Here is a 23125-nt window from a genome sequence, read left to right on the forward strand (position 1 = left end):
AAACTGAAAATTATTTTTTACCCATTCGGTTGCTCAACCAAAAAACAAGAGAACTCAAAGAAAAATCCCCATTCACTCATTCGGCCATTATAAATTTATAAGGAATAGCACAAGGAAATTTCTAACAAAAATCCCTTCAACCCATTCGGTTCCCTAACCAAATACAAGAAGACAAAACCCAACAAAATTCTCCACACATTCTCGGCCATCAACAAAGGACCAACCACGGAAAATCACAATTACAACTTACAACAATTTGAACCCAAAATGAACAACTTCAAATCCTATCACAATACCCATTTTGCCAAACAAAGAACCAACAACCGAAAATCACAAAGAAAAACCCACAACAATTTGAACCCAAAATCAACGAAATCACAACAAAAAAACTAACCCAACAAAAATTTTTCAAAAGCTGAACGAATATTCAAGAAGCTAAAGAGAAAGATGAAGACTACTTTGGGGAGAGATTGGAACTCCAAACGACCAGCCTCTCCACTTCTCTGTTTCGGCGTGAACCCAGAACGGGGAGGGAGGTTTCTATTTTCGTTTTTACTTTGTTCGTAAGGCCTTCTTAAACGGCGTCAGAAAGAAAACTAACGAAACGTCTACATTAACAATATTTGGTAAAACAAACGACAACGTTTAAGTTAGTTTAAATTTAGTTAAATCTGGGCCCTTAAGCTTAACAGCATATGTGCTGTAATTTTAACTCATAAGTCAAAACCAGTAAAACAAACTCATATCAATAAAATAAGGTGTTAAATACCTCACAATGCGGTAAGGGCCGAAATCAAACGACCGACTCGATTTTAAAAAGTATCACAGGTGGTATGTATCATTAATGTAAATACATACATAGTACTTTCATCTAGGTTTCCGTTTATTTTTTTTTTACGATCGTCTACGTCACCACCCTTAAAATAATGATACGCAGTGGTGGAGCCAGGATTTTAGTTCAGGGGTTAAGATTTTTTATTATTTATTTTTATATATTTTTATGAAAAAAAATTAAATTAAAACAAAAATTAATTAAAAATATTAAAAAATATAACTAAAAAAAATCAATTATTGTTTAAAACAATCAATTGTTGTTTTTGTAAGGTTTTTTTTTTTTTTTTTTTTTTGTAAGTTCATTTAAGTTTCCGGCATAATTGTTAACACTTAATAACAAAGAATTGGACCATTGACGTTTTGACGTTTTGAATAAAAAATAATTTTTTTAAGTTGTTAAAGGAGTTTAAAGGGTTGGACTTTTGAAAAGTTTTTGAAGTTTGGTCTGTCAACCAAATCCACTGGCCCACTGATGTTTTGTTTTTTCCTAAACCCACTAACACCTCAAAGGAAAGAAGCTAAACGGTGGTGCTTGAGAGAAGCCCACTCCATAAACAAAGTCCAACAATACACATTTATTTAAACTGTGTGTTTAAAGGTCACCGTCCTGTTCATCTTCTTCTTTCCCATTTTCACAAACAGTCCAACGACAATACCTAAACCTAAAATCCTGAAATGCTGAAATGCTGAAACTGTGGCAGAAAATTTTCCAGACTTCCCCGATGCTTGAATCGTTTGCCCCTAAAGTTTGGTGACTGAATTTTGATTGTCCCTGATTTGCAGTTGAGAGTGGGCAAACAAGGCATCTAGAGGATTTTCTACCATGGGTAAGAAATTTTTTTAGAGGTTGAGGGGGGGGCATGTGTCCCCTCTCGACCCCCCTGGCTCCGCCCCTGATGATACGTATCCCAATTGTCACATATTTTTAAGTCAACTCAAATTATTATCCTACGTGGCCATGTATCACGGGTGATTCCTATGATTTTCTTGCCGCGTAGGATGAATAAAATGTTTAGTGCAGTGAGAAGAAATTTCATCATATCATGCCAAAGAGTTAAATTGGTTCCATTGAACCTATCCAATTTCACAAAACATTGGTTCATAACTTTGAAACCTGCTACTTTATATCCTCCTTCCATTGTGAATATTGTCTTAAAATTATCAAAAAAATTTAATTTGATAAAGAAGAAGAACTATAAACAAACACAAAAATCGTTAAGAAAATATTACGTGAGAAATAACAAAATCGGAAACAAAAGATATCTTTGAAGCGCGTAGAATCACTATCTTTAAGACTATAGGTTAGTAGCAAATCGTCTCTAGGATACAATAAAGCTTATAAATTCAATAGATATCAATTATAGAGAATTTCCATAATTCCACTTGTAAACTTCTAAAACCGAAAATGAAAAACTGAATATCAAAATCAATAGGGGAGTGTCTTATTTATAGAAGCTAAAGGGGCACATGTGAAAAGTCGTTACTTTTTCATTTTGTAACCGACGTTTAATATATTAATAGTAATGTCTGTTATCTTCATATAAAAATTGTGCGGTTGGCCTAGTTGGGGCTCTTCTTTGGGCCATTTTGCCATTTAAAACCGCCTTGTGTTACCCCAAGAAAGGCCTGGTTTATTTATGGTTCTTCTGGAATCATAGATGACACCATTGCCTACTGTTTACTGTTTGTATTTGTGTCTTTGCTGCCTTTTTCCGTTGTGATTTTGTTGGTAGTTTGATCCGTGTAACCCTTTTTCCATATTTGAATAAAAATTTTTTAAACAAAAAAAAAAAAAAAAAACCACATCTTTTCTTTGTGTGAGGCATAAGTTTGAATCCCATAACCGCACTAATGGGGTTAAAAATTTTGCCAAGTGAAAGACATCCAAAATCAACATTTATGCAAGTAAGAGCATTCACAACAGTTTTTTAATCATTTTTTTCCAAAAATAGGGAATGAAACTACTTTTTATTCCCTATAAAAAAACACCCCACAATAACTTCCCTTTACATTTCCCTATATCAATTAAATATTATTTCTTTATACTTTTTTAGTTAGAACACTAGCAATAGACTCCCAACCATTTTCCTTAATTAAGCAAAAATTTAGGAAACGAAACCACTTTTTTATTCCCTATATAAAAACACCCGACAACAGCTTCCATTTATCTTACCCTATATATTAAAATATATATATATATATTCACTTTCACTTTTTTTCTTTATTCATTTCTTTCTTTTATGTCTCTCCATCCCTGTCTCATCTCCATCTCTCTCTCAGCTTTTCGTCTTCTTCCTCACTCCCATTTCCATTTTCACTTTTTGTGTTATTGATTTTTGGTTTGTAGTGATGGCGTCACTGGAGATCGGAGCCTTGGCTTCGTGTTCGACGGGGTTCTCAGCGACTGAGAGGCGTTCGACGAGGTTCTCAGAGTGCTGGCCCACAGATCGAACAGAAACGCCGCCGTTTCACACGCGGACAGAGATAAGAGTCGGTTGTTACGGATATCCGAGCCCTCCTTCGTCTCCGAGGGCTGCTCCAGCCTCCTCTGCTGGACGGGCTTCAACAACAACCCCTCCTTATCTTGAACCAAGCCCACCACCCAGGATTTCGGATCCAACGGTGATTTCGGCCAATTGGCGTCGTCCGATCACCTGAACAATCTTCCCACCGCCTCCGCCATCGTTTGATTGAAATCAGATGGAAATGATCATCAATGTGATGTTTTGCCCTCTACGTCTTCTGTTTGTTCTCCTCAAATTCTTTCAATTCATTATTCTTCAGTTTCTCTCGTAAATAATAATGATACTAATAGTTGTATTATTCATCAAAAAAAAAAAAATAGTTGTATTGGCGATCAAGTTCCTGTTGAGTTGCGGAGGGAAGAAGAAGAAAGAGTTTTGGAATACTTGAGGAGAGATGATGTGCTTTCGTGTGAATATAATAATCGGTTGGGTAGCTACAGTGCTACCCAATTACTCAAGGATGAAGCCTTGAAATAGAGTAACTGTTGTGACCTTTTTTTTTGTAACTTTTTTTCAAATTTTTTATAATTTAGGGAATGGAACCACTTAGAGCACTAGCAGCAGACACCCAACTATTTTCCCTAATTTTGGAAAAATTTAGGGAACCAAACAACTTCTTTTTTTTTCCCTATACAAAAACACCTTACAACAGATTCCCTATATCATTAAAATAATATTTTTTTACTTTTAATATTTTTTTGTTAATTCCAAAAAACTGTTTGTTCTCTCTTTTCTCCATCCTTCTCCTGTCTTCTTTCTCTCCATTTGTCTCTGCCGCTCTGCATCTTCTGGCTCTTCTCCTCTCAACCTCTCTCTCTCTCTCAATCTCTCTCTTTCTCGTCTGATTATTCTCTCTCTCATCTTTGTCTCTGAATCTCTCTCTTGTCTCCATTGATTTATTGGTTTTGTTGTTCTTTATTTGTTGATTTCGAGTGGTATTTTGAGGGTTTTTGAGTTGTGGAGTTTGGTGGTGTTCCAAGACGAGGACGGCTCGGAGATCGACGACAACAACGACGTTTCACGGGGCTCTGTGGTGGCTGGAGGATTGGACTCGGAGGAGAGATTGATTCGCTTTGCTTTGTGAATGAAATCTGTATGTTTAAATTTAACATGTTTAGGTCTATTTTGTTCTTATAGTGACTGTTTGGTTGTTGAGAAAAGAAAATTGGATTTGAATTGTATGGTTATTGCTTGTCTTTCTTCATTTTACTAGAATGAGTGGCGAATTCATCGAAGGCATCAGGTGCTGGCGTCGAGCTGCAAAAGAAAGAAGAAGAAGAGAGTGGGCAACAAGAGAGGAGAGAGAAGAGAGAGACTTTTTTTTTTTTATTAAAATAATCTATTGCGTAGCTACACATTGGGTAGCACTGTAGCTACCCAAGAATGAAGCCCTAAAATAGGACAACTGCTGTAGCTTGTTTTTTTGTAACTTTTTTCAAATTTTCCTTATTTTAAGGAATAGAATTACTTGGCATCTGTTACTAGTGCTCTTATAGAACATCTGCTACTAATGCTTTTATGATTACTTATGTGAGATGGGAGATAATTTTTTTTATGATTATAATAGTGCATTGGGAAGCAGTGTAGCATTATCAAGGAAGAGAAAAATATAGGAAAGCTGTTGTGGGTGGCTTTTTATGACTTTCTTGAAATTTTTCCTAAAATTTAAGGAATATAACCCTTATAGAAAAGTTGCTGTGAATACTTAAGGGATTTCTCGAGCCTTTCCCATTCAATAAAAGACAGTTCACTAAGCCACTAAACCATATATTTAAGATTAAAATCTAACAAATTTTATAACATTGTTTTTTTTTTTTTTTTTTGGAACAAATAACATGTCTTATCATTAAATCTGCAAAAAGCCTAAACGCTTACATCTTGAAAGTAAGGGACAAGACTCCCCACTTTCTAAGCCAGAAGAATCCGACTTAATAAAACAGCTGCCTAAGCAGAAATACAAATTTTCCAAGAATAATAATTGAGCCTCTTTTACAATTACGCTCACTTTCTAAAGAAAGAGGGCTGATCTAGCAACTAGCCAACAAATATTTCCATAAAATTTGATTCAAACACAAGCAGGCTTTGACAGGAGAAACAAGAGAATAACACAAACACAAACAAACAAAAACACCCAAAACAAGCTACCGGTAGTGAGGGAAGGAGGCTAAAGTTGCCGGACGGCGGCGCGTGTAGGTCACATTGTTGTGTGGAGCTCTTGTCGATAGGGCTGGGCATGGAGTCCGACTGTTTTGTATATTTGATTTGGGTAGTTGATCGTGGTTTATTGTGTGGCTTGGGCGATTGATTTTTTGGAGACCAGAGTTGAAGCAAATAAAATCACTAGTTGTTGTTGTAAGTTATGGCTGATTGGAGGTGATTTATTGGGCTCTAGTTTTCTACAGATTTAAGGAAGTGGTGATGCACTGATGTGTATTCAATTCTTTATGGTGTACTTTGTGTTGTCTTTATTTTGGATTTAGCCTTAGCCAAATTTAAGGGTGTTTTGGCCTATTGGGTGGTAGCTGATTGTGGAGATATGTTGGTTGTGTTGTTCTTGCTTTGGGCCTATTTGGTTCTTTGCTGAAATTCTGCAACATGGATGGCCAAATGGGAGAGGGATGGTTGCTCAGCTAGGTTTACTGGTGTGGTTGATCCTTTGGTCTTGTCGAGAGAGAGAGAGAAGAGTGAGGGGAAGAAAGCGGTAAGTTAAAAAAGAATTAAAAAATAAAAAATAATATTCAAATAAAGTAGAAAGTAAAATAAATAATCTATTAAAATTTGTATTAAAAATATAGTAACTAAAATAAAAATAAAAATGTGTGTTTTTAATAACTAAAATGATTAGTGTGTTGTCAATTCCTAATGATGCAGTCTGGATGGAGGTCTGCCCTCCTATCCAGCAAATTGTATTTGATGAACAAGAAACCTCTATTTGAGTATTAATAATATCTCAACTATTCAAAAAAGAAAAGAAAAGAAAGATTAGTGTTGCTGGATATGCTAGCAATATGTGGTTCTCTTGGCTCTTGTTGTGAGATATTTATGGGGATTTTTGGCAGACAAACAGGAAGACTGCTTCACTTCATCTCTAGAGGAACATGATACTCTCCATTGCATTTGAAATTAACAAAACCCAGTTCAGTCTCGTTTGATACGCGTAATGGGTATGTCATTAAAAGAAAAAATGATTAGTTATTATTTAAAATGAAGAATGGTAAAATGGAATGGTTATTCTTATTCCTTAGTTTGATGATAACACATATATTACAAATTGAAATTGAATTAAAATTACTAAAAACCCATTTGATTTCTTGTTTTTCTAAAACTCAAATCTTTTAATATATATATATATATATATAAGAACATGTTCAATATATTTAATTTAATTAATTAATTAATTAATTAATTCTGAAAAATGTAGTTTATTATTTTAGGAATATTCCTCTCATTTTTTAGATCCCATCATAAAAATAGTCATTTCATTTATGGAGTTTATTTCGCGAACCAAATGGAACATTAGTGTTAAAAGAAGAATAAAATTGTCTAAACCTTAAAATTATGATAATTTTACCTTTCATATTTCCATTAACTTGCTCATTTTCATTAAGGGTCTGTTTGAGTTTATGATTTTAAAAAGTACGATTTAATAACGATTTTAAAATATTCGATTCAAAAAGTGATTTTTTTTTAAATACAAATCGTAATCTCAAATACACCATTAATTTGAAGAATCTGACTATTATGCCGTAGAAAATGAATAATGATTTAATGTCACCTAAAGATACAACTTTTCACCACTTTACCTATGTGGCAAGGTGGTACCCACTACTTTTTGAGTTTGTTTATTTTTTAAAAATAAATTAAGGTAAGGGACCACCTTGCCACATAGGTAAGGTGGTAAAAAGTTGTATATTTAGGTGGTAGTGAATCATTACTCGTAGAAAAAAGTACCGGCTGGGATTTATATTTTTCCAAATGAGTTAAACTATGGTAGAAAATGCCACGACCAGCCCTTTAACTATGGTAGAAAGTACCGCACATATGCGGTACTTTTTTCTACCGCAGACTAGCCGGATCCGAATTTGGAATCTCCAGATCCTTTTCATTCGCTCTTTATATCCCAACAACTGCACTTGGCCTTGGGCGTTGGATTTGTCCGTATGGATGATACCCACACTCTGAATGGTCCCAGATTTGGTAAACACCACAAATGGCACCAATTTGCGTTTCGCCAAAACCAGACTTCACGGGCTACTAAACTCCACTTCTTATATAATAATAATAATAATAAAAAAAAAAAAAAAAATTATTATGTTACGCTTATCAATTTTTATTTTTAATTTTTATTTTTTGAGAAATAGTGCATTTATCATAAAAAAAAAAATCAAAAAATATTTTCTTACCCGTCAACCTCATCATCAGAATACATTTTTAAAAATATTTCTCGTTTTGCATCATATCAAAAAATATATATATTTTACAAACCTATAACTTTCAACTTCTATATAGTTACATATAAAATATATATAGGGTGCATTTGAGATTGCGATTTCGTAAAGAAAAAATGCGATTTTAAACTAAATTTCAGAAAATGAACCATTTGGAAACTGTATTTTTAAAAAATTGCGATTTGAAAACGCAAAAAAATGCTTATTCAAATCGCAGGCAATGTGGTACTTTTTTGAAAACGCAGTATTTTAAAAGGTTAACCTGTGATTTTAAAAGTCAAATTGCGATTTTGTCAAACGCTTAACTGCGTTTTTAAAAATTACTTTCTTAAATCGCATATTTTAAAATCGCTATTTTTAAATAGCACTTTTTAAAATCGCCCAAACGGACCCATAATATTTATAGATCCAAAGTAATCTCGTCATAAAGTTTCATAATCTTAATATTTGATTTTAGAAAATCCTAATATCCAGTAATCTCCGTGTGAAAACCGTACAGTTAACCGTAGCTTGGCTGCCCGGCTGGCTCTTCAGCGAAAGTCCCTCCGTACCTCATTCTCTCCGATGGCGAAACTTGGATTCTTTCTCACGTTATTATTTTAAACAAACAATTCCCTCTCTGACTCTCTCTCCGTCTTTCCTGACTTTTTCTTTGCGGTCCCCACCACCTACCCCATCCCTGGACCCCACCGCACCTTCGTCCTTCGTAGACGTCATCAATAAATTTCGGGTTCCATGGAATCTACGGCCACCGTTTGGCGTTTACCTTTCGTATACTACTATACGTATACATACTAATAGCTGAGAAAGAGAGAGCGTAATCTACATACCTATCTAGTCTAGCTATTTATTCATACACGTCTTTGTATAGGTTGATGAATGAAAGTGATTTTGTCACCGTGGTGAAAGCCGCCATATACACCCCTCTTGAGGTGAGCCTGTTTTTCTTCTCAGACCTCCTTGTTGCGTATAATGAATGGGTTGTTTAGGCATCTGGGTCTTCCTTATTTTGTGAATATTTTAATGGGTTTATGATTGTTTTGACGCAATTATTGGGTTTTTTCTGTAACTAGTGGTGTTTACAATCATGGGTGTTTCTTTGTTTTCAATATAGATGAGTTTACTTTTGTGGCTTTTGGGCTTTTATTATGTTTGTTTTTAGAATTTTTTATTGATTTGTTTATTGGGTATGTATCTGTGTGGGATTTTCCAGGCTTTTACGGAAGGTGGTATTTGACTTTTAAGCCAAAAAAAAAGGGTTGGGTTTGATTGTGTTCAGCAAATTTTGATGTCTGGTAGGTCTGTCTGTGGATGGTATATGATGGGCTTCGACGGATTTTGGTTCTGATGGATGTGAAGTTAGGGCATGGAGCGGTCTCATTCATGATCGGTCTTCAAGGATTTCAATGGTTCTTTGATTTTCATGAGGGAAAAATTTGATTTTTGGTAGTCTACTTGTCAATGGTAGTTGATGGGTTTTAGGAAATTTGGTTTCTGGAGCTTTGAAATTCATATACGATTGTTTGAGGTACACCCTCTCGATTTTAACCATTCTTCTCAGCAAGAGGAGAAGAAGAAGACTTAAGTAGGTTTGTGGGTCTAGCGTCTTTATTAGGATTTCAAGGAATTACTGTGACAGAAAAAATGGCAGAAGATGCTAATTCTTGGATTAGGAGAACAAAGTTTTCTCATACAGTTTGTCATCGGTTGGACTCTTCAATACTGGCTCCTATTCAATTAACAATTCTGCCAGAACGAAATTCGGGTTTGAAATCAAGGCCGGCAACAACTTCTGCTAGTGAGAAGTCTGTTGCTAATGTTTCGAGGATTCAGCGGAATCCTATTATAAACAAGCAGAGATCTTTGTCCCCTTTACCTGAAACTTCGCTCTCAGATACGTTTAAGGAAGCAAGGTCAGAGCGGAAGAGATTCACGACTCCAGTTCCCCGGAGAAGGGAGCCGGAAAAGGGAATCATTGGGAAGTTCGTGAATAAGGATTCCCAAGAGATTAAGGGGTCTTCGTCGAATTCTAGCCCTCTTAGGCACTTGGCTTCGCTGAAATTCAATGAAAAATCGAAGACCCGAAAGGATTTATTATGGGCGAAGTATTTTGATCACGGTGGAGGAAGGGTTAATGCTGTGGAGACAGCAGATGAATGGTGTTTAGATCTGTCTAAGTTGTTTCTTGGGCTGAAATTTGCTCACGGGGCGCATAGTCGGCTTTACCATGGGATATACAATGATAAACCTGTTGCAGTTAAGATTATTCGGGTGCCTGATGATGACGAAAATGGAGCGTTGGCCGCTCGACTGGAGAAACAGTTCGTTAGAGAAGTCACCCTTCTATCTGGTCTCCACCATCAAAATGTCATAAAGGTGATCAAACTTTTCCTTTTCCTCCCTTTCAGCTGTTCCTTCGTCTTCTACATGTATTTGTCTTTGATGATCGAAATTGTCCATTGACTTATTTATTTTTTGTAATATGTTGTTCACCAATTATTCATATAGCTTTAAGTTTTTAATTCATAGGACCTGATTCTCGAATCTTGGCCAAAATTATCATTATTTTTAATCCGTTAACACAGTTCGTGAAATACAATTGATTCTCGAATCTTCCCTCTGATGTTGTTTTGATCCGTTAACACAGTTCGTAGCAGCGTGCAGAAAGCCACCAGTTTATTGTGTCATTACAGAGTATCTATCAGAGGGTTCATTGAGGGCATATTTGCATAAGCTTGAGCGTAAATCACTCCCTTTACAGAAGCTAATCGCAATTGCTCTTGATATTGCTCGTGGAATGGAATACATTCACTCTCAAGGTGTCATTCATCGAGATCTTAAACCAGAAAATGTCCTTATCGACCAGGACTTCCACATGAAAATTGCTGATTTTGGTATAGCTTGTGAGGAGGCGTACTGTGATTCTTTAGCTGATGACCCTGGGACTTATCGTTGGATGGCACCTGAGATGATCAAACATAAATCCTACGGGCGAAGAGTTGATGTGTACAGTTTTGGACTCATCTTATGGGAAATGGTAGCTGGAACGATCCCGTATGAGGATATGAATCCCATACAGGCTGCTTTTGCAGTAGTGAATAAGGTTTCTCCCTGAATTTCATGTTTTTCTTGATAGCGTATATGTATATATTTGCATTGCACATATGAAGCTTAATTCATCTTCATGGCTTCATTCTTCATCTCCTTCTTGTCGTTGTTGCTGTTATTATTATTTGTATTTGTATTATTATGTTTATTACTCCATTATTACTTTCTCATTTATGCTGGCATTCGCTTGGTTTTCTGAATTGCTTAGTTGTGCTATACGTTCTTTATGTAAGAGAATTCCTTTCAAATTGATAGTAAAAAGACTTGCCCTGCTTTCTCTTTTGTTTCTTTTTTTTTTTTTTTTTTTGTTTTTTTTTTGGTTTTTGTTTTCTTCTTCCTTCCAATCAGATTTCAGTCTTTTGTAGTTGGAAGCTCTTTTACTAAAACAAACCACAAACCATGTCCAATCACTGTTTCATTGATTCTGCAGCCAGACAATCCTTAAGCATGCTCTTTAGAATAATGTTGTGTAATCTACATGGTCTTGGACTCTTTAAAAGCCATGCTTTTCTCATTTTAAATATGATATGAGTTGATTTATATTTAAAGTGGAGATGCCCCTGTCTCATCATTAGTGAGGATGGGTGAAAATTTATCTGGTTTGGAAAGTAGTGGATGATTGTGACGGAGACATGACTGTTAACTTTTAATGTTGAACTTGAAATGAGAATTGAAATTGGAAACTCTGCCTTATGTAAAGTTGCCAGAACGCTTAACCTCTGGATTTGAAATCACCACTTACATACTTGGTATTGGCCGTAATTTTACAAGAACATTCTGTAGTTTGGTACTTCAGCTTTCTTCCCATGTTGCCTCACTCTTGTGAAACACAATTAGACTGGTTTTTATGGATGAATTCTAACACCACTAACTTTCCCATTGCAGAATTTGAGACCTGCTATCCCAGGGGACTGTCCGCCTGCTATGCGAGCTTTGATCGAGCAATGCTGGTCCTTGCAGTCTGAGAAAAGGCCGGAGTTTTGGCAGGTTGTGAAGGTATTGGAGCAATTCGAATCTTCACTTGCCCGTGATGGATCCCTGAATCTGGTACAAAATCCTACTTGTCAAGATCATAAGAAAGGGCTTCTTCATTGGATCCAAAAGCTTGGTCCCGTGCATCCTACTAGTTCATCAATGCCTAAACCTAAATTCACATGAATCTCTCATATGACCTGGCTTTTGTAGCTAACCAGGTCAATTGTAATTAAAAAAGGTTTGTTTTCTGAGCCTCGTTTATTGTATTATTCTACATTCATGTGAGAGTTAATCAATAGATTGGTAGGCATGCATTGAGGTGAAAATGTCTTTTATACATTATAAATACAAACAGATGACAATTAGTGTATCCTTGCCTTCTCTATATTGGCTGAAAAAAGTAGCATATATGTTTTGGAAGGCTATTGAATCCCAGGTTCACCTGGCTGTATGCTCAATGCTCAAAGTATCCTCCCACACTTTTGAGTTCATGACTGCTCATCTTACAATTTTGTTTTAGAACTAGTGTTGATGCTCTTATCAATTATGAGAAAGAATAGTTACTTGTAAACAAAAATCATGAAAAGATGCAGAATTACCTGTACACTTTCAGATGTTTTTCTCATGGGGGTCAATTTAAACATACCAAGAACTTTTAAATCCAAAGAACAACTATCAATAGCATATGTTAAATATACATGGTGCATATAAGTTTTATACCCAAAGAAAACAAGATAAGAAGAACTATTTGTGCCCAAACCTATACATACCAATACAAAGCAGAAAAATAACAATAAAGAAAAAGTAAAGATATAAGAATCGACAATTCCAAGAAATTCTAAACAAAAAAATTACTTTTGATTTTCCTCTGATTTCTTATTTTCTGTACTCATCTTCAACCTCATGAATCATAGTCCTCAAACTGGTGGTTATGGGGGTGACCCTGTTCTAGTTTTCTTGAATTGTTTGCATGCAATTCTAATTTTTTTTTTTTTTTTTTCATACCAATTTGTTATACCCATTTATCACGTCCCTTTCACACTGTCTGATATAATATGTTTGAAGTAGCTTCTCATGTCAACAACTTAAAAAAAATTAAAAATCAGTCTATTAAACTGACATTTGTCCTTAAAAGCACATGTTGATTTAGATTTTATTTATTTTTATGTGTATTTGTTTTTATTTGCTTCATAGCCCCAATCTTCTTCTGCCTTGTCATATATATATATATATATATACACACACACACAAGTGAGACTACAGTAAAATACCTTTGATGTTACATGCATAGAGAAATACGTATGCTGATGGACATGCATGATATTCTCATGTCTTTTTTCATGGTTGTTGGTGGGTATCGAATTATGGATACAAGTATCAGAAAAAGGATCAGAAAAAGGTTAAGGGGATAGGATATGACTGACATTCTCACGTTCTCTCCGTGCCTGTTCCATAATCTTTCATTATTGATATCCCTAGTGGGCTCATTCAAACACAATTCAATCATGTGTTGCGGGTATGCCTTCATTCTGAATAGGAAAAAAGGAAGAAAGATGATGTGACATTGGTCTTCCCTCAAATAGTTAGAACAAACTTACGTGGCTCGATTGAGGAGGGTGTGATTTTTTTTTGAAAAATACTCAAAATTATGAATATTAAGAGAATTTGTTTTTTTGAAATTATGTTTGTATAGTATAATGTGTTTTTTCAAATACTTTTCATATACTTGTTACTCAAACATGTGCTTTAATTTTCTCTTAAATTTCATGCTCTAAAAATATATCTTAATTTAATATATTGAGATAGATGAAAATTTTCCAAATCAATTTATAAAAAACTTTGTTCCAAAAAGTTTAGTTACATGGAATGGGCTTTTGGCAGCTATTATGAAATTCCTGTGTTTCTAGCCTTCATTTCTTTTTGCTACAATTGTTATAGTGAAACACTATTTTGTATTTTTTTTTTTTTGTCCTTTTTTCATCATTCTCGTCCATTATTAATTTTTTTTTTCTTCTTATTTTTAATTAAGACTGATCTAACGGTAGATTGTTAGTGTCATGTCAACAGAGAAGGATAGAAAAGGGACAAGGAAAAACAAAATAGCATATAACTCTTACCACTCACGGGCTAATAATAGCTAGAGAATCCTAGAATCCTCTCAATCTCAAGTGCTTCTTTGCATTTTGGCATCCATTTCGCGTATAATTTTGCTGAGTTTGCATGTTCCATTCACCCTTAATAAAAAAAGGGGAAAAAAAAAAATACTAATAGTGGATGAAACATGCCAATTCAGCAAAGGTATACGCCATAATACCAAAAAAAAAAAAAAAAGAAGAAAAATAAAGGGTCATTATATAGCGAAGATTTTATTTAAAACAAAATAAAATTTTGATAGTGAGATAATAGATCCTTGTCCCCCAACTGTGGGTAGAAATTGAAACATTAAATGTTACTCACCAAACATGCATGCATGCATGAAGATTAAATAACAACAGCCTCAACTTGTTCAACTTGTTTTCTTTTATGATATTTTTGTTTTCTCTTCTCTTCTCATCGCCATTCAAGTTCACGTTTTTCTTTCTTTTATTTTTTAAATTTTGTACAAATGCAATGTAACTGCTTAGTCTAACCTGAAAATCACGGCAAATCCATTGGAAGGGTTGTAATTTGATTTGTCACTTTTGGTGTCAAATTTGACTTTTATTGTTAATTGCATCCCACGTAAAGTGGCAGCTCGGGCGTCCGCAGAACTTGTGCGGATGCAATAATGTAGCTGCCACACCCGCCATCAGAATTCAGATCGAGTAATGTTAGAAGTCATTTTTTTATCTTTCTAAAAATGATGTGGCTTTTAAAATCATCATTGAGCTTGTGATTGATCACTGTTGAACTTTAATCAAATAGTGATTTTAAAAGCCAGATCATTATTGGAGGGACACAAGAGTGACAAAAGAGTGATTTGATTTCTAAAATTATTCCAAAATTCATTATAAATTTAGTGGAAGTTTTTAATTTGATTGTTAGTTTAGGGTCAACATAATGGAATCAAATTTTGACTTGTTTTGTTAGTTGCATCATGCCTCCTTTGTAGAACTAAACTTGGACAGTTTTTAAGGAAGCCCATAAATCTGGACTAGGATGGGCTTGCTTTGAATGTTGGGTTGGTGCGGTTCTTGAAAAGGCATGTTTGGGAAATTTTTGTCAATTGTCACGGGGCAGGTTTATCCGTACCAGAATGCTTAAAAAATGCACATCCTCTTGGGAGAAACCAACAACTCCGTAGGTATTTGGATTTTTCTATAAGGTCTTGACTTAAGGATGTAATCGAGCTGGCTCGAGCGAATAGTGTATGTTCAAATTCGGTTCATTTAAATTTATCACGAGCTCGAGCTCATTTATCACAAGTTCGAGCTTATAACGATTTTAAAAATTAAGCTTAGTTCGGCTAGCAAAAAAGAAATACCGATCTTTTTGTGATAAAGTGATATAGTTACCATTAGTTCCTAATCGTTATAGTTTACATTACTATGAATTGTATACTTATGAGTTAGAATTTATGAATTATGTGACATTATATGACTATAATTTATAGTTATAGCATTATAGGTTTATAAATATATACTTAATTATATCATATATGAATTGTTAGATCATATTATATAATTTACATGATTAGATCATACTTAATCACTAGTCATACAAAATAAGTGTTGTTGTCTTGTTGATATGAAGGATGAATCATTTGTTTATTACATAATTTACATTATATAATAAAGATACATTATGCCATATCAGTATATCACTTAAATTTTAAGATTTAGTATCATATAAACGAGTGAGCCAAGTTTTATATGGATTTGTATCGTTTAATAATCGAGTATAGTTTTGTGTCCACGAATGACTAATTTAATAACCGAATCACACAAGAATCGAGCTTTATCGAGCCGAGCCCAAGCTAGCTCATGTGTAGCTTTGTTTCGTTTACATCCTTGGGTCTTGTTGTTACATTCATTTCCATGTAATTTTAATGGGACAATTTTTTCTTAAATTTATATTTGTTCTTGGAGTATGTAATTTTTACATGCATTATTATTTTCTTTCCAAGTCTATTAAATTGACATATCTTTTTAGCTTGTAGTTTTCACATGCATCTTTAATAATGCAGATACTATGTTAATTCTATTATGTAGAAATAAATATAAAATATAAAATAATATTATGTGAAAGAGACAAAAAAAGAAAAAAAAGAAAAAAAAAAAAGAGCGGAAGCAGAGAGAGATACATGTGTTACAGTTTGTCTATATACTATATTAAACATCATTACATAGCTCTCTATTTATAGAGAGATAATGAATAGTGAGCAAGAAATCATAGACTTCAATAAGCTAAATATCGATAAACCTAATTTAGAGAATATAAATATTTTAACATAATAAGAATAAACCCTACAAGGAAATAAAAAGCCTTCTTACTTAAAAATAATAAAAAAAAAAACCCTAAATAAAAAATATTATTATAAGAAAGTACACCAACGTAATATGAAAAATATATTCTAACAAAAAGTATGAAAAAAATGCACAAGAGGTCTATGAGGTATGACTTTTTATGAAATCACTCATTAAGGTTTAGATTATATTGATTTACTCTCTAAGATTTTAATTGTTATCAAATAAATCATTCGGTCTATCTTTGGTTAAATTTCCAATGGCGTCATACCCAATAGAAAGCGACAGTCGAAGTTGCATTGCCGACTTGCGGTTGCAATTGTGGGAATAAAGTAGCTTCTTAATTGCCTTGGTTCAATTTGAATCATTTAAAGGGATGAGGTTGGGAGAGGTAGTCCTCAAGTTTGTGTTAATCTTTACAATGAAGAAACCAATTATGGGACATTGATTAGTGCAAAATTATTTGCAAAATGCAAATAGACCCGGTTCGAATCAAATGGAAAGGAATCGATTTTGGACAATTTTACCCTTCTGTTTACATGAACCGACTCCTTTCCCGTTCATTTGAAAACAACCCGGAAATGATGCAAACGAGGAATTCCTTTTCATTGTTTCCACCATTTTTGTTTAGGAGAAAACAATAGGATGAGGGGAAGTTGTTGGGTAAAGTTGAAAATGGAGTCCTCCTCCAATAAAGTACAGACTTTGGAAAGAAGTGTTGCCCCAAAAGTTGTGGATGTAGTATTTACTGCCTTCTTAGAAAACAAATATATATTATATTATTGCGACATTGAATTGACAAAAGTCTCACCGATTGTGGAGACTGAGAGTGGACAAGGAAAAGAAAGGCTTATACATATAGTTTTTGTGGATGAAATTCGTGTATAATTTCTTGGCCCTTGGTTTGTGTCGGACTTGAGACCGTCGAATCAACTTCAATCGGAAATATGAGGGGCCCCGATCCTGCTTTTGCAAAACCAAACTAAGGATAGAATAATGGAGAAAGTTCCCAACATATTACGGCATGCACCTCTAATGATTCTGTTTTGGAATAACAAGAGTGCTTAATCCGAACAAATAGGATCATCTCCGTTTGATCTCCGTTTCATATTATAGAAAGAATTTAAAGGTAATGCGTTTAATGGCGCGTGCATGATTTTATATTATATATGATTTTAAAAGACGTGTCGATGTTGTGTTCATATACATCGTTAGATGCACCGACTTCAAATTTTGACATTTTATTTAAAATGAATAGTATTAGTTTCATTTAATCAATTGGGTTTCTTCGTATGCATTTTTAATAGAAAATATTAAAGCATTTTATAAATGTAAGTGAAACTCATGCATTTTTTAGGAAACTTTATTCATGATATATTAAAAGCAACATCTTTTGCAATCTTCTAACAATATATTCAAGTACCCATGCTCTAACAGGGATTCGGAATTACGTACCGATGCTTTGTATTGAAGCAATTTTCTTGACTATCGGACTGTCGATTGGTCACCTTTAAAATAGATATAATTATCACCAGAAATCTGTTTGTCATCGAGGGACAAAAACCACTGCGATGCTTAAGTCAAAAAATTGCCTGACAAAATAACTAAATGAAAAAAGTTTTAAAAGAAAGGGCATATATGAGCCAGATAATATAGCGTGTGAGTGTGAGTAGGAGAGAGGAGGCCTGATATGCAGGAGACGTTCAACTGTCTCCCTGCAGGATCATCAGAGATAATTTTTTTATTTGAAAACAAATGTTTTAATATAAAAAGGTTCCTGATCCCCAGGAATCATTTCCTAGGAGAGAGATCCCCTTTGTGGGGATACATGCCCCCTGCCCCCATTTGATGCGAGGGGCTATTTTTAAAAAGTAAAATTGTTTATAAAAAAATAAAAAAAAAAAACAATTTTACCTTTTAAATAAAACTAATTGAACCCTCTCCCATTCATTTGCTTGATTATGGCTTTGGTATTTATTTTATTTGATTCATGGGAGGCAAACCTAGGTGACACGGGAAATGAGGAGTAGGGGACGTCTTACCGTCCTTTAACTGGCTTTTTGAATAAAAAAATATTTTTTCTTTTCAAAAAGTGAAGTGACTTCTGATAACATCAGAAGTCACTTTAATAAAAAAAATATTTTTTAATTAAAAGGAGAGGGCATGAGACGGTAAAACGTCCCCTGTCAATCGCTGCTCAGGTGACTCATATCAATGATTTAGCACCGTACTTGATTGCACTTAATTGTTCATGCTATACTAAGTTAACTTAGGTAATCGTGCAAAGGAAAGGTCGACTCATCCTGAATTCAGAATTTGCGAAAATAATACTATTTGTTTTATTAATAGTAAATAATTAAATTTTGTTTAGATTTGCAATTTTTTTTTTGAAACAAAACATAGATTTCATTAAACAGGAGAAAGCCTCCCTTGGTCAAAACTTACACAATTTTGAATTAAGTCCGGAACCGACTCAATCCAAACTTGACAAAGACATTGAGTTACAGCCATACGGGCTAAACTGTGAGCTACAGAATTACATTCGCGCCTTACAAACAGAGCCCTCCAGGAAGAAAAAGATTGCAGAATGGTACGGGTATCATCAATGAAACTGGCATATCTCGCCGAACATACACTCGCTGAATTTATTGCCTTCACTATCACCAGTGCATCCCCCTCCAAGAGAATCTTCTGGAACCCCAAATCACGCAAGAACTCTGCCCCTTGACGGGCTGCAAAAGCTTCAGCCGCTGCTGGATCCGTCAGGTAGGGGAGAAAATTACACATAGAGGCCCGAACTTTACCCGTTGAATCCCTGGCGACCAAACCCACCCCCATGAGTTTTCGTTTTTCATCAATAGCTGCATCCCAATTCAGTTTTATCCACCCAACTGGAGGTTTCTCCCAACTAACCTGAGCCCATGGACGTTCGCTCCTATCCGGATGCCATACTGCACAAGCCCCCTTGAAATCAGATAACGTTGCTCTTGCACATTCCATCAAACATCTAGGTGGCAGAATCGTCCCTCCAAACACCAACCGATTTCGACGTGTCCACATTTTATGAGCCGTAACAGCCATCAATTCTAAATCCTCCACCTCAACCCGATTACTAATGTGATGAAAAATGCTCAAGAAATCACCCTCAGAAATAACACTCTTTTGTAAACTCCTTGAACATTCCGCCCATACTGCAGTCGAGGAAGCACATCGCCAGAGAAAATGACCTGCTGTCTCTACCTCCACCCCACACTGCGGACAAAAAGGTTCAGAGACAATTTTACGTTGAAACAGTTTCTCTTTCGTTGGCAAAATATTATTGCAACCACGCCAGAGGAATAACTGAACTGCCCGAGGGACTTTCAGCTTCCAAATTACCTTCCAAAAAGGGTTGTCAGTCACGCTTCTGGAACCACTTCCCATACTCCTAGTCCTCCTTTCAACCTCTAAATGATATGCACTGCGAACCGTGAAAAATCCGTTCTTTGTACCCGACCAAATGAGCTTGTCCTGTTGAGAGCGGGGAGAAATAGCCATGCTACAAATCCGAGCTGCAACCGAAGCCGGGAAAATACTTTCAACAACAGGTATATTCCACCAATTTGTCTCTTGATTGATGATTGTGTTAACTGTTGAAGTACTGTCTATGATCCCCAAGGGGTGATAAAGTTCGTGAGAGTCAGTAGGAAGCCAACGATCACCCCAAATCCGAATTCTATCCCCATTCCCTACCTTCCACAGTAAGCCGTCCTTGAGAAGTGATCCGGAATTCCATATACTGCGCCAAGCAAAAGATGGCCTCCTTCCCAATTGGGAATCTAAAAAACTCCCCCCCGGGAAGTATTTTTCCCGATACACCCTACTGACCAAGGTCTCAGGGTGTTGAATGAAACGCCAACCCTGCTTAGCCAACAAAGCCAAATTGAAAGCTTCCAAATCCCTATAACCCAGACCTCCAGAATTTCTGTTTCTGCCGAGTTTATTCCAGCTCAACCATGAAATTTTGGAGATATTCTCCTTATGTCCCCACCAGAATTTAGCCATCAATGAATTAATCTCTCGACACAACGTTTTTGGCAACTGAAAAACACTCATAGAATAAGTCGGTATAGCTTGTAAGACTGCCTTAAGGAGAATTTCTTTCCCAGCATGAGAAAGAAATTTCTCTTTCCAACCATTCATCCTAGACCAAATTCTTCCTTTTATTCCATTAAAAGTACTTACTTTAGACCTCCCAATGAGAGCTGGAAGACCAAGGTAACGCTCATATTGTTGAGTTGAGGGTACTCCTACTGCACTGGAAATTAACACCCGGATATCAGCCTTTGTATTCCTGCTAAAGAAAAGCGAGGTTTTTTCACGGTTTATTTTCTGTCCCGATGCCACTTCATAACACTCAAGAACCTCTTGTATCTTACCCCATTCCCGTAGGTTCGCACGACAAAAGAGTAAACTATCATCTGCGAAAAACAGATGGTTAATAGTGGTACCCCCACGAGAAATAGGAACACCAGAAAGAACCCCAGCTCTTGCAGATTGATGCAGTAACGAGCTCATAGCCTCCGCACAAATGATGAAAAAGTACGGAGAAAGAGGATCTCCTTGCCGAATCCCCCTAGTCGGGACAATATGGCCTTGCGCCTGTCCATTGATAAGAATGGAATAAGAAACAGTCCGCACGCAAGACATAAGGAGTTGGATCCACCTACATGCAAAACCCATTTTCCTCAGAACCTCTTCCAGAAAGTCCCATTCCAACCTATCGTACGCTTTACTCATATCAAGTTTGAGAGCCATATACCCCTCTTTCCCATAAAAACGAGTGTCCATGGTATGCAACGTCTCGAAAGCAACAAGAATGTTGTCGGTGATTAGTCTACCGGGGATGAATGCACTTTGCTCCGAAGATATGACAAGAGGTAAAACTAACTTCAACCGATTAGCTAAAACCTTTGCAATGAGTTTATAAAGGACATTACAAAGACTTATAGGCCTGAATTCTGAAACCTTAGAAGGAGAACTATTTTTTGGAATGAGCACAATATTAGTGGAATTTAAAGCCTCATCAAAAGTACCTCCATTTAAAAAGTGTAGTACCGCTTTAGACACCTCCGGACCCGTAGTAGACCAGGATTTTTGGAAAAACCCAGCATTGAAACCATCTGGTCCCGGTGACTTGAGGGGCTGCATCTGAAATAAAGCTGATCGGACCTCATCTTCTATAAAAGGTTGAAGCAAATCTGAATTCATGGAAGCAGTAACTCGACCTTCCATGTACTGTAAACACTCCTGCACTCTAGATGGGCCTTGAGAAGTAAAAAGGTTCCCAAAATATGTAGTGAAAGCCCTACTAACCTCCTGTTTAGTTCTCCAAAGGTTCCCCTCCTCATCAGAAATTTGCTTGATTTCATTTTGCTTTCTCCTTTGACTAGCCCACGCATGAAAATATTGAGTATTACGATCTCCCCCCCCCCGATACCAATTTTGCTTTGCTCGCTGTTTCCATTTAGAATCCTCTCGTTCCAGAATTTCTGCAATTTCTCCTTGAATATTCATAATTGTAGAAACAAGACTAGGATTCTCCCGACACTGCAAGAGCTGCAATTGTTTGGTTAAAGACTTAAGCCTCTCTGCAGAATTCCCATACTTCCTCCAACTCCACCGAGATAAATCTTGTTGACAAGCAGATAACTTCCTTTGAATCGTTAACATAGGCTCAAACCCCAGAATCTCACCCTCCCACGCTGATTTCAGCACTTCCAGCCACTCACTGTCTTTTGTCCAGCTTTCTTCAAATTTGAAATGTCTTTTATAGGAATGTTTCTCCGGCAGATGAACAGAAAAACAAACCTGAACCGGGTTATGATCAGAAGCTCTTGCTGCTAATATGTTCACCATGATATCCTGGAAAAGAGTGCACCACCCTTGATTCGCCACTGCTCGGTCAAGCCTCTCCTTAGTGAACATCGCATCACTTCGCCGATTACTCCATGTGAACTGAGATCCATGATAACCAAGATCTCCCAATTGGCACTCATCAAGTGCATTGCGGAAACCATCCATCTGAACTTCCCTCCTAAGGGCAGCTCCCTCCTTTTCAGATTGTTCTACTATTTCATTAAAATCCCCCACGCATAACCAGGCCACTGGATTGAAAGATTTCAGATGGTTGAGGAGGGCCCATGATTCAGCACGACGACAACTCACCGGATGACCATAGAAACAAGTAAGTTTCCAACTAGGAGTTTCCAAATTCGCATGCACAATAGCATTAATATGCCTGCGAGAGAAATTAAAAATTTCCAGAGTTCCCTCTAACCTCCACAGCAACGCCAGGCCTCCACTTCTTCCCACCGGATCCACTACAAAGCATCCTGCAAACCCCAACTTTACCCGGATCCATTCCATGCACTGTTTAGAGCATAAAGTTTCGATAAGGAACACGAAACTGGGTTTCTTATCCTTCACCATTTGGCAAAGATCAAGAACTGTCCGAGGGTTCCCAAGCCCTCGGCAATTCCAACTTATCATATTCATTGCGGCAGGCGGGGCTGTGAATCAGCCACCGCCATTGCCTTTGGTTTTTTAAGAGCAACCCCCTGGATAGCCGTAGAAAGTGGTTTATCTACTTTCCTTTTGCCAGCAACCGGGGGGTTAGAAACAACACCCTTTGTGATACGCCTCGCCTGTTTCTTACATTTACGCAGAGAGGGAGTTGGGAAAACAGACGAATCACCCACTGAAGCCGAAGTGAGCAGATCATCAAAGCCCGCCCTCTGGAAAGACTCCT

At 36.2% G+C, this 23125-nt stretch overlaps 2 protein-coding genes across 4 annotated transcripts in view; one reads left to right on the top strand and one right to left on the bottom strand.

Moving 5' to 3' along the window:
- LOC133868359 (uncharacterized) overlaps nt 1–574 on the bottom strand; it is a 36123-nt gene extending 35549 nt beyond the window's left edge. For 2 of the 3 annotated variants that reach the window (XM_062305234.1, XM_062305232.1), the window contains exon 1: nt 459–574. The gene's annotated coding sequence lies outside the window, so the exon portion shown is untranslated. Of the gene's footprint in view, nt 1–455 lie in introns of all 3 variants that reach the window. The other variant, XM_062305233.1, reaches the window with a different exon arrangement.
- An 8009-nt stretch (nt 575–8583) lies between these two features.
- On the top strand, nt 8584–12381 carry LOC133868340 (serine/threonine/tyrosine-protein kinase HT1). The gene is made up of 4 exons (XM_062305194.1): nt 8584–8739; nt 9021–10183; nt 10455–10910; nt 11801–12381. The coding sequence occupies exons 2-4, from the start codon at nt 9452–9454 to the stop codon at nt 12071–12073; spliced, it is 1461 nt and encodes a 486-aa protein (XP_062161178.1). The 5' UTR covers nt 8584–8739; nt 9021–9451; the 3' UTR covers nt 12074–12381.
- The last annotated feature ends 10744 nt before the right edge of the window (nt 12382–23125 follow it).

The sequence above is a fragment of the Alnus glutinosa genome, chromosome 5, assembly GCF_958979055.1.
Source record: "Alnus glutinosa chromosome 5, dhAlnGlut1.1, whole genome shotgun sequence".
Taxonomy (NCBI): Eukaryota; Viridiplantae; Streptophyta; class Magnoliopsida; order Fagales; family Betulaceae; genus Alnus; species Alnus glutinosa.